The 12,629-nt window shown below is 47.4% G+C and overlaps 1 protein-coding gene across 4 annotated transcripts in view; it reads left to right on the forward strand.

Annotated features, from left to right (window-relative positions):
* The window catches only part of CAMK1 (calcium/calmodulin dependent protein kinase I), a 289,871-nt gene that overhangs the window by 9,680 nt on the left and 267,562 nt on the right, over positions 1 to 12,629 (forward strand). For 3 of the 4 annotated variants that reach the window (XM_083725011.1, XM_083725010.1, XM_083725013.1), the window contains 2 exons: positions 2,098 to 2,268; positions 11,799 to 11,930. In XM_083725011.1, coding sequence (XP_083581137.1) covers positions 2,183 to 2,268; positions 11,799 to 11,930 — 218 coding nt within the window. In that variant the 5' untranslated portion in view covers positions 2,098 to 2,182. Of the gene's footprint in view, positions 1 to 1,173; positions 1,244 to 2,097; positions 2,269 to 11,798; positions 11,931 to 12,629 lie in introns of all 4 variants that reach the window. The other variant, XM_083725012.1, reaches the window with a different exon arrangement.

The raw sequence follows: 12,629 nt of genomic DNA on the forward strand, positions 1-12,629 counted from the left end.
CAGAGGCTTGACAACCATATGTCAGGAGTGCTCTGATGGTGTTTCCTGCTTGGCAGGGGTTGGACTCGATGGCCCTTGTGGTCTCTTCCAACTCTATGATTCTATGAAATCTTTCAAGGCAAATGGACACCCTCCTGCTTAACCTTTCTGGAAATCCCCAAATGCTGCTCACTTTAAAGTTCATTTGAACACGGTAACTCACGTCGCAGCACGAAGGCTAGGCCGTAAGTCAGCCTTTGCCAACTTAGATGTTGGCTGAGGAGAAGTTGCACTCCAAATTGTATCTAGAGGGCATCAAGTTGGAGAAGGCTGCTTTGAGGGTGTGTGTGTTTGTGTGTTGCGCATGAGTGTGCAAAAGTAGGGGCAAGCCTGGCTCCTTGGGAGATGGAGGTTGAGGCAGAGGAAGGAGCTGTGTTTTCGGTGCTGCAGGAGCTACAGCTGTTGTCATGGCGACAGCTGCAATGTTACCAAACAGGCTTAAAAGCCTGAGCAATATGCTGAAGGGCACAAAAGTGAAGAGGAACTGGGAAGAGGGAGGGCGAGATGAGCTGAAGCGAAAGAAACCCTTGTGTCTGGCCACTGCACCCCACCCCACCCCACTGCCCCCTCCTTGAAAGACTTTGCCAGGGGGAGCGAATATGGTGCCTCTCTCAAGGTGTTGCTGGATTATCAACTCCCATCAGCCCTAGACCCAGAAAGGCCCATGGTCAGTGATGATGAGAACTGGAGTCCAGAGACATCTAGAGGGAGGGTACTACGTTGCAGACCCTTGGGCTAAGCCTTGGGGGGATGACTCTATAATCTGAATTCTGAGGTCCCTCTGTAAACCAGCTAATTTTAAAATGAGCTGCTTCACCAAAGATGATATAGCAGCCTTCCTGGACATTGGTGACCTCCAGATGTTTTAGACTGTATCAGTCCTGAGCACCAGCAATGGTTTCTGGGGCTGACGGAAAGCGGTAGGCCGAAATATCTGGCTGGGGAAGGCTGTGGCACAACTTGGGTTCCGGATCCCAGCTTTGTTGTTGCTGAGCAGCTGAACAGTGTGAGAGCCTTCTGCCAGAGGGAGGCAGGTGAATTCTCTTCCTTCATATGCATGGGATGTGCAGAACCAAACTGAATATGTAACACTCCTGCAACACTCAGGTTGGCCCCTGTTTGCTCTCCTCCTAGGCAGTGCTTAGCTCCAGGAAGATTCAATAAACACATGAGACGTAACTGGCTGTGTTCTTAGATAAATAAGGTATACTATTCATGTATCAAATCATATATTTCAACGGAAGTAACTCATAAAGTTCAACAAACGAACAAAGCAGAAGACCCAGTGGATCAGATCATTCTCTAGTCAGTTCATGCATAAGGTCTATCCGTGTAATACAGTGGTACCTCGGGTTACATATGCTTCAGGTTACAGACTCCGCTAAACCAGAAATAGTACCTCGGGTTAAGAACTTTGCTTCAGGATGAGAACAGAAATCATGCTCCGGCGGCGTGGCGGCAGCAGGAGGCCCCATTAGCTAAAGTGGTGCTTCAGGTTAAGAGCAGTTTCAGGTTAAGAACAGACCTCCGGAATGAATTAAGTACTTAACCTGAGGTACCACTGTAGTGTCTATTCCACCTGTGTGTTCATAAGGTCCAAACAATACACATGAAAGGTTGTAGCAGTTCCACAGAATCCTTTCACAGAGTCTAAGACAAGGATTTCTGGAATATTGGCCTTGTTTCGCCGTCCCGGGCTTCATCAGTAGTTAAAGTTCATATGTGATATTACAGGACAGTGGATCTTATGGCATAGTAGTAGCTACTATAGTGGTACCTCTAGATATGAACAGGATCCGTTCCAGAGCCCCGTTCATATCTAGAAGTAAACGTAACTAGCGACGGCGTGTCTGTGCACGCACGTGTCCCTTTTCGCTGCTTCTGCGCATGCGTGTGACGTCATTTTGAGCGTCTGCGCATGCGCAAGTGGCGAAACCCGGAAGTAAAGCACTCCGTGCAACTCGAACGCGCTCAACTCAAAGCGTCTTCAACCCGAGGTATGACTGTACTAATTTGCGGTCCTGTTCTAATGCCAATATCCCTGTTCTTCCTCTCTAGGCCCTGAGTTTGCTCCACCTGCCTGCCCCTCTGCTCTGGGACAGCTGGGCATAGGGCAGCCCAGAGGTTCAGCCTGATAAGAGCCATGCCCTTGGAAGAGGAGGAGCCCAGTTGGAAGAAACGAGCGGAAGATATCCGGGAGATCTATGAATTCCGGGAGGTGCTGGGCACGTGAGTCGTTGTTCGTTGGTTTATTGCATTTACATCCCACCTTTTTCTCCAAAGAGCTTAAACTGGTGATCGTGGTTCTCCCCCCCCCCCCCATTTAATCACCACGACAACCCTGTGAGGTAGGTTAGGTTGATAAGCAGTGGCTGTCCCAAGGTCACCATCTTCAGCAATGAGTGGGGATTTGATTCTTGGTCTCCCAGGTCCTAGGCTGGCACCCTAACCACTACACCACACAGCCATGTGGTTCTTAGGGATATCTTGGTGAGGGCTGCTCCTCTAAGGCAGGGGATTTACAGTACTTTATTTTCATGAAAACCTCAAGGCCCACCAACTTGAGCCAAGTTCAAAATAGCAGCTTGTTTTCTTCATTTTCGTTTTCTTCATTTTCGGGAAAAGGGTGCCTTTGTTGTTCTTTCTGTTACTAAACAATTGGAAGGACCCTTGTACACCTTCTGCAAATCTCCTAGCAGTAGATGCTGCCAGCTGATGTTCTAAGAGCTTGTTTTCTATCATCAAGATTCCAAGGCTGTTAGCCTAAGCTAATTGACCTTGTCTACATGAAACAGGAATTAAAAAATGCTTCAGAGCCACACTGGTTGCCATGGTTTACTGTGGTGGGAGTGAGTTTACCCTCCCCTGGGGCCTCATGCTTCTCCTCTGAAACAGCTGCAAGAAGGGGCTTGGAATATTTTGTGTCTGCTTTTTAAATTTTATTAACCACATCTTGTGCTTAACCTTAACTATGGTTTGTTTGAAAGCAGCCAACTTCAAGCAATAGCTTACGAAGCTGTCTCGTTTCACCAAGCCATTGTTAAGATTAGCCACAGTTTAGGGTTCGAGCATAACAGTGACTGCGGTTAATTGAAATTAGAGGCCTCCATTAGTCTTCTCTTGGCTATGCTGGATGAGGAAGAGAGCACATGAAGAGAACAGGGAGTGTTAGGCTCGTTCTTGTCGAGATAAACCATGGCTTATAATGATATCTAAACACAACCACTTCCTTATATTTTGTGCTACACCCATCAGAGATAATATCCCTAGTATTGTTTATCTGATCAGTTTTTGAAAAATGTGTTAAGAGTCCATGAGGCTGCTGCTGCTTATTGATTTCTGCCTTGTGTTCCACTTGAACAGGGGAAGCTGGCTGATAGCTCATTTCCTGTTTGGTGACTTCCTGCCATGAGAACAGGATACCACACCAGCAGGGGCTCCTCTTCGGTTCTTAACTTTTCATGCCCAAGTAGGAGACTGTCTAAAATGTAGGAGCCAGGTGTAGGGTGAGATGCAGGGTCCAGGCTCCATTAGTGGCAAGCGTCTTCTCCCCTGCCCCACCCTAAACTGCTGGGCACACTCCACCTTGAATTTGTACCAAGGCTGGGCCAACAGGTGGCGAATGCGCTTTGGAAACCTGTGGCCTCAAATATTAGCACAGGGCTCCGTCAATATTGACAGGAGACCTGGGCTGCTGCTGAAGTATGTGGCCAGTCAATAGTACCCTATTCTTTTATTTTTTTGCAAGGAGTGGTTTTTACCTCAGGTAGCACATGCTCACAGGTACTACCTTAAGGTTTTCGAGGCTCAGGTCTGGCAAGTGGCAAGGGCTCTCTGTTATCTAGGTAGCTATTTTCAGCCTCTCCTTTCTCCTGCACCATTGGATGCAAAACAACTCAGCTATCTGTGTGGGTCTTCATGAGCAACAGAAGAAGAAATGAATGAACTTTTCTGTTGGGCAGGAAACAAAGCGAAAGCCTTTTGCTCTCCCCACCCTGTCCCCCACTTCCTTATATGTGTCCATATTTTCTTCCAACATGGCTGTGATATAAGGCAAGGATAGAAAGACTTCGTGCTTGAGAAATCTAATTGTGTGTGGGTGTGTTTTATTTATTTAAAAGCCTTTTTAAATTGCTTTACTTTATATATTACATTATCTATATCTATATATATGGATAGATAGATGGATAGATAGATGATAGATAGATAGATAGATATATGGCGTGTGCTGTGTATGCAGTTGTTGTTGTTGTTTAGTCGTTTAGTTGTGTCCGACTCTTCGTGACCCCATGGACCAGAGCACTCCAGGCACGCCTGTCTTCCACTGCCTCCTGCAGTTTGGTCAAACTCATGTTGATAGCTTTGAGAACACTGACCAACCACCTTGTCCTCTGTCGTCCCCTTCTCCTTGTGCCCTCCATCTTTCCCAACATCAGGGTCTTTTCCAGGGAGTCTTCTCTTCTCATGAGGTGGCCAAAGTATTGGAGCCTCAGCTTCACGATCTGTCCTTCCAGTGAGCACTCAGGGCTGATTTCCTTAAGAATGGAGAGGTTTGATCTTCTTGCAGTCCATGGGACTCTCAAGAGTCTCCTCCAGCACCATAATTCAAAAGCATCAATTCTTCGGAGATCAGCCTTCTTTATGGTCCAGCTCTCACTTTCATACATCACTTCTGGGAAAACCATAGCTTTAACTATATGGACCTTTGTTGGCAAGGTATGCAGTATGCAGTAGACACATGCAATTTGAATGGCTTTAAAAGAGTAGACAAATTCACTGAAGCCCAAGACTATCAACAGCTACTAGGCACAATCTTCTACAGTACTTCCACTGTCAGAGGCATTACACCTTTGAATACCAGTTGCTTAGGAATTGTGGGTGGCCAGATACCTTCATTTGCAGCTTGCAATCTTCCCATAGGCACCTGGTCGGCCACTATGAGGATGGTGTGCTAGATGGGCCATATTAGCCTGATCTGGTAGTCTATTTTATATTCTCAATATGACAGCAATATCCATTAAAACAGCAATGCAGCATAATCTCAACGAAAGAGTGCAAAAGAATAAAAACAAGTAAAACAGAGATTTGTGCACAAAAATCAGGTTCCAATCTTATGGGTCGGGGGAAACCCTGGGCAAAAAGGTAAGCCCTTTTATAAAATGTTCAAGGCAACTGGTGGTGGTGGTTCACGTAGGACAGAGGGAAGAACTTCAAGATCTACAAACCAGGGGCGGATGTAAGATGATGGCACAGGGCATCTTCGAATCAAGATTTAAGGTGCCACAGAGCACACGCTTGGTTCAGGAATTGGCTGTCAGGACCAGAACTGATATCCCTGCGTAGCTCAGTTGGTTAGAGCGTGGTGTTGATAACACCAAGGAACAGGTTTGGTCCCCGTATGGGACTGCTACGTATTCCAGCACTGCAGGCAGTTGGACTAGGTGAGACTCAGAGTCTCTTCCAGCTCTACAATTCTATTATTATTATTGTTGTTGTTGTTGTTGTTGTTATTGTTATTATTATTAATTAATTAATTATTTGTACCCCGCCCATCTGGCTGGCCTTCCCCAGCCACTCTGGGTGGCTTCCAAGATTAAAAATACATTAAAATGTCACACATTAAAAACTTCCCTGAACCTTCAGATCTCTTCTAAATGTCAGGTAGTTGTTTATCTCTTTGACATCTGATGGGAGGGCGTTCCCCAAGGCAGTCACCACTACCGAGAAGGTCCTCTGCCTGGTTCCCTGTAGCTTTGCTTCTTGCAGTGTGGGAACCACCAGAAGGCCCTCGGCGCTGGACCTCAGCGTCTGGGCACAACGATGGGGGTGGACACGCTCCTTCAGGTATACTGGGCCGAGGCCGTTTAAGGATTTAAAGGTCAGCACCAACACTTTGAATTGTGCTCGGAAATGTACTAGGAGCCAGTGTAGGTCTTTCAAGACCGGTGTTATGTGGTCTCAGCGGCTGCCCCCAGTCACCAGTCTAGCTGCCGCATTCTGGATTAGTTGTAGTTTCTGGGTCACCTTCAAAGGTAGCCCCACATAGAGCGCATTGCAGTAGTCCAAGCGAGAGATAACTAGAGCATGCACCACTCTGGCAAGACAGTCTGCAGGCAGATCTCAGCCCTTTCACCCTCTCTCTCTCCACAACTTCCCCGTTTCATAAAGGGCAATGAACCTTAGCCCTGTGGTCAAGGACTGTGTTTGGCACCTCAGGTGGAGCTGCCTGTCAGCAAAGGAGCTCAGACTGGCTGGCTTGCAAAGTAAAAGGAGGCCAGCACCCGAGACTGGCTAAGACACCTAAGCGGGATTAATGTGTTAATTACAGAAAGGATTAGAAGGTGAGAGCTCTCGCAGAGGTCACCATCGTCCAATCTCTGGAGGAAAACTTCTCTGGTTCCTCACAATCCATGTGGGGTTCTTCTCCTGCAGGCCTCCGTGTGACAAGTCATACCACCCTCCCTAAGTTACCTGTTTAGATTACTGCTGCCGCAGACGGGCACCGTGTTTTATCTTGCGTCCATTTTAGGGCCAGCTGTCTTTAAGAGGAGGCTCAGTCTGGTCACTTGTGTTTTGAAGGAAAAGTAGCCATGCAGGGACCCGAAGCAGAATGTGCTCTCGGTCCAGATGGGGTTTCCATTCCAGTTCCCCATCAAACCTCTCCTTAAGAGGCCATCTTAAACATCCTTTTAAAAAAGTGTGGTTTGGCCCTTATATTTAGGCCCTTATGTTTAGGGAAGTTTTTAATATTTAATGCTGTATTGTTTTTAACACTTGATTGGAAGCCGCCCAGAGTGGCTGGGGAAACTCAGCTAGATGGGCGGGTATAAATAATAAATTATTATTATTATTATTATTATTATTATTATTATTATTATTATTTTATTATTTTTTATTATTATTTTATATGGAATTGGCACAGACTGCCCTTTCTGCTCTGTCAGCCCAGTCAATAGAGCACGAGACTCTTAATCTCAGAGTTGTGGGTTCTTGGACAAAATATTCCTGTATTGCAGTGGGTAATAATAATAATAATAATAATAATAATAATAATAATAATAATTATTATTATTATTATTTATTTGTACCCTGCCCATCTGGCTGGGTTTCCTCAGCCACTCTGGGCGGCTTCAAACAAAGATTAAAAAAACATTAAAATGTCACACATTAAAAACTTCCCTGAACAGGGCTGCCTTCAGATGTCTTCTAAATGTCAGGTAGTTGTTTATCTCTTTGACATCTGATGGGAGGGCGTTCCACAGGGCGGGCGCCACTACCGAGAAGGCCCTCTGCCTGGTTCCCTGTAGCTTTGCTTCTTGCAATGAGGGAACTGCCAGAAGGCCCTCGGCGCTGGACCTCAGTGTCCGGGCACAACGATGGGGGTGGAGATGCTCCTTCAGGTATGCTGGGCCGAGGCCATTTAGGTTAGACTAGATGACTCTCGTGGTCCCTTCTAACTGTACAATTCTGTGATTCTGCCTCGTGCATTTCAAGGCTGTTTGACTCTAATGTATCACCTACCACCCCCTCTGTATACACATACATAAACACAGAGGAACCTCCTTCATACAAAGTCTAGACCATCTAGCACCATATTGGCAGCACTGACCGGCAGCAGCTCTTCAGGGTTTCAGGCAGGGGTCTCTCCCAGCCCTTACCTAGAGACACTAGGGGCTGATCCCGGGAAATATTGCATGCAAAGCATCGCATGCTCTACCCCTGATCTGCACTCCTAAGCACCCACACTTGCCAGCTGAGGTCAGCCCTTCCCACTACATCTGATGGTGGGATTTAGTCCAGGAAAGCTTCTACCATCCTAAACTTGCTAATCTTTCAGGTGCCACAAAACTCCTGAGTTGCTTTTGCTGCAATGGGCGCTAGTACAACAAATGCTTCAGGGTCACAACCTCCTTTTATGTAAGGTAAAGGTAAAGGGACCCCTGACCATTAGGTCCAGTCGTGACCGACTCTGGGGTTGCGGCGCTCATCTTGCTTTATTGGCCGGCGGAGCTGGAGTACAGCTTCCAGGTCATGTGGACAGCATGACTAAGCCACTTCTGGTGAATCAGAGCAGTGCACAGAAACGCCGTTTACCTTCCTGCCGGAGCGGTACCTACTTATCTACTTGCACTTTGACGTGCTTTCGAACTGCTAGGTTGGCAGGAGTAGGGACCGAGCAATGGGAGCTCACCCCGTCGCGGGGATTCGAACCACCGGCCTTCTGATTGGCAAGTCCTAGGCTCTGTGGTTTAACCCACAGCGCCACCCATGTCCTTTTATGTACTTATCCCTAAATCAGATTAGTCAGCTCCTGAATATATTTTAGCAACCCTTTTTTGGGGTGTGTGTGTGCAGGGGGTACTCTCAGCCAGGATGATTAAAAAAGTGGTAAAATGCATTCTTAGGGAGAAATGATAATGCCGAATAATGGCAAGCAAAACAGCGGCATCAGATTTTTGTTATGTTTGTTAAATTAGCCAAGCTGCAGGGGGCGGGGGGGGGGGGAAGGGTGTTGACTTATGCTAGTAGAGTCAGGAGGAAGTGGGAGTAGCCAGATTGGACAGCAGGTTTCGTAAGCCATCATATGAAGTGGTGTAACTTTGTTTTTCACGAGAATATAGGAAGGGTCTGGTCTAGCATCCCGTTTCCCACAGTGGCCGGTCAGAGGTGCCTGGGAACCTCACAAGCATACTGCGAGGGCAATAGCCTGCTCTTGAAGATGCTCCTCTAGCAACTTGAGGAAGGGCCATAGTTCAGGGGGTGGGGCATTTGCTTGTATGCAGAAGGTCCCAATTTTTATATACATATATAACATTTTTATTAGTTTTTTTAACATATTTCCAACAGTCATATAACATAACGTCTTATCTTATACAATGTTTTGGACTTCCGTCAACACCTCTGATGATTTTTCATTCTTTATCGCTTATTCTGCATTTCTTAATTTCTCTGTTACTCTTAATTAACATTAACTAATCATTCTCCTCATAGTCTTGCAACATTTCAAATAGTCCTCCTTACAAAACTTCTTGCAATCCTTCTAGTGTAATCTGTTCATTACTATTACTTTTCAAATAGCTTGTATATTTACTCCAGTCTTCTAAGAATCTCTGGTCACGCGGGTTTTGAATCCTTCCTGTTAATTTATCTAATTCTGCATAGTCCACAGAAGGTCCCAAATTCAACCCCAGGCCAATCCAGGTAGGGCTGTGAGAGACTTTCGTTTGAAGCGGTGAGGAGCTGCTGTCAGTCTTTGTGTTGAGTTGGATGGGCAAATATGTACGTAACTGGTATCCAGGTCCTCCTCTGATTGTGTGGAGACAGTAGGTACCTATCATGTGTACCCACCGATAGCCTTATCCTCCTACGAATTTTCCTGGACCATAAAAAGCAGCTGGCAGGTGGAGATTCTCTGGCGGGGCAACAGGGCTCACTGGCATATGCCAAGTGGCATATGGTGCCATGGAGGGGACGGGGGCTGCAGGTTGTGAGCTCTGTCCTCGCAGTAGCGGATTCCTCAGAACCTATCTCTCCTTGGCTCAGGCCCCGAGTGCCGCTTTGTACAGATAACAAACCCTTTCCTTCCTGGCCAGAGACGGAGCCCATTCGGCTCTGAAACTGTGCTATTTCCCTGCCCTCTTTTATCCCCTGCCCTAGATGGGGCTGAAAAGCCAAAGGGCTCTAATCGCAAGAACCGGCGATAAGCAGGGAGGGGAATATAGATAGTGCCCTTTGTTTGCCAACTTGTGTTCTTATTCTGAAGGTGGCACAGCCAAGGCCAGCCAAGAAACCAGTATGGTGGGTGTGGGTGTTCATACACACCTGTGCAGTGGGACACCACCACAGAGATACAGGTTTTAGAAACTCTCTGCTCAGGTAGAAGGGAACATGCCTCTTGTCTCCAGATCCTGTATCACTCCTTACCAGGAATCTGTGGCAATTCCTCCTATTATAGCCCAATCCTCACCCTCCTGCTGCCCAGATTTCACTGAACTACGACTCCCAGGCAGCATGGACAGCGTCCAGGGTGCCAAGCTATGAATCCCTTTCCCTTTCTAATCCATCTGTAGATCCTGGAAAACTTGGCTAGATTTGCTTTTACACGGGTGCAACCTGCGTGGTTCTGCTTTTAAACTCACCTCCTCCCTTGCTGGAACACAGTGTGCCCAGTCTCTGTCTTCTTCCTACCTGGCGCTTCCTCCCAAATTCTTTACCCAGCGTGTCCGCCCTTCCTCCTCTCACCCCTTTCTTCCTGGCACATTCTCTCCTGCCAGCCCGGTCCCATCTCTCACATGCTCTCCTATAAATAGCTGAAATTCTGCAGGTTGCTGTGGTGACAGCGGCTGGGTGAGAGATCCAGCTGGGTGTGATGGGGAGGGCCCGGTGCTCGCAGGATGTCAGGTCAGAAGATGACAGGGGCCTTGCCTGCACACACCCACGCCCCCTCTGTGTTTATGGGTTGGCTTCACCCCATAGCTTTCGCTGTTTGGAGCTCCATCCATGCCGTATTCCTGTGCACGACATTGAAGTTGCTTAAAGTTCCTTATTTTGCGTGTGGCTTTAAAACACATCTCGGTCAGAAAATGTAAGGAACTAGATGCTCCTGTGTGGCAATCACACAGGGCCCCCAGATGTTTGACGGTCTATTGACCCTGTGCCACCACTGTAATTGCGTTCTTCGCTGCCACCAACCCATTTCTCACGGGGACACACGGAGTCCAGTCAGTTGGTAGCGTTAATAAATAATCAAGTTTATTTTATAGGCATGAACAAGCTTATGGTTTCAGTTAATTTTCCTTGGCAGTTTCTTAATATTAGTTCCTTAACTGTCTTATTCATTCCTAACAACTTCAAACTGATTATCCCAACTATCTATCTATCTGACTCCACCTAACAATTCCTCTCACTCTCTCACACACAACTAGACCAACCCACAGACTATTCCTCCCTCTTCCTTCTCCAACTCCCAACGCTCAACTGACTTTCACACAACTCCCCCTCTAACCCTAACTCCTATCAGCTTCCACTGGCCAATCACATCACACTCATTTTAACCCTTTCCTTATGACCCACCTAGGAGGCAAACGGCACACCCTGAATTTCGAAATAAGCTTGGGTCTGCTGCATCGTGAGGGGGGGGGGTGACTCTTGAAGATCCGCAGTCATTTCCCCCAGCCAAAAGACTTTATTTTTTTTAATTATAAAATTTGTATACTACAGTGGTACCTCTGGTTGCAAACGGGATCCGTTGCGGAGGCCTGTTCGCAACATGAAAAGAGTGCAACATGCAGCGGTCCCTCTGCGCATGCGCGGGTTGCAATTTGCTACTTCTGTGCATGTGTGTGATGTCATTTTTGCGCTTCTGCGCATGCGCGAGTAGTGAAACCCGGAAGTAACCCTTGCCAGTACTTCCGGGTCGCCGCGGGACATAACCTGAAAGAACGTAACATGAAGCGGATGTAACATGAGGTATGACTGTACCGTTCACCCGAAGATCTCTGGGTGGTACGCAGCATAAAGCCCGGATGAAAATGATAAATAAGGAAGTGGGCATGTGTACCCCAATAATCACCTTTGGGCCACCCCTGTTGATAGACACCTGCATCTACTGGAGAGTGTCTTCTATGAAATGGCCTTGAAACCCCCAGGCCCTCTGAACTAGGGGACCTGCATACCTGGCTAAGAATGGGACACACCTGCTGGGCTGGGCTGGCCTGCTCCACCATCTCATTTCCCTGCCCTCCCCTTCTGTTTTGCAGAGGTGCCTTCTCCGAGGTGGTCCTGGCCGAAGAGAAGTCGACTCAGAAGCTGGTAGCCATCAAGTGCATCGCAAAGAAGGTGTTGGAAGGGAAGGAGAGCAGCATCGAGAATGAGATAGCTGTGCTACACAAGTGAGTGGTGCTCCCTCTCGTCCCCCATCCCTCCCTTTGAGAACAGCCACTGCTGGATCAAACCAAAAGTCCTCCACTCTGGTCCAGTGACCCCGTCCAACAGTCCCTGGAAAGCGGAGCAAGGTGGAAACAGCCATCCCATCCCTGCTTACCCCCACATCCCCAGGGCATGTTTGCGTGGCACTGAGATCAAAGCAGTGGCGCTTGCAGTAAGCTACCTGAACCAGTGGGGTGGGGTGATAGACAGAAAGGCAACTTCTTCTTCCTTCTTCCTTCTTCCTGTTCTTTTAGTAGCTACATGTTGGTAGACCACATGACTTCCTCGCAGGCTCTGCTTCCTTCCTGCTCCTTCTCCAAGTGTCAATACCAGTATGAGCTAGCAAGGGCTTATTAAATAGTGGGTGGACATAGCAGACGACACAGAGATTTCTCCAAGTAGTTCTTTATAAGTACAGTGGTACCTCGGGTTACATACGGTTCAGGTTACATACTCTTCAGGTTACAGACTCTGCTAACCCAGAAATAGTGCTTCAGGTTAAGAACTTTGCTTCAGGATGAGAACAGAAATTGGGCTCCGGCGGCAGCAGGAGGCCCCATTAGCTAAAGTGGTGCTTCAGGTTAAGAACAGTTTCAGGTTAAGAACGGAGCTCCGGAATGAATTAAGTACTTAACCCGAGGTACTACTGTAAGCTGGAACTG

This window comes from Podarcis gaigeae (genome assembly GCF_964106915.1).
Source record: "Podarcis gaigeae genome assembly, chromosome: 2".
Taxonomy (NCBI): Eukaryota; Metazoa; Chordata; class Lepidosauria; order Squamata; family Lacertidae; genus Podarcis; species Podarcis gaigeae.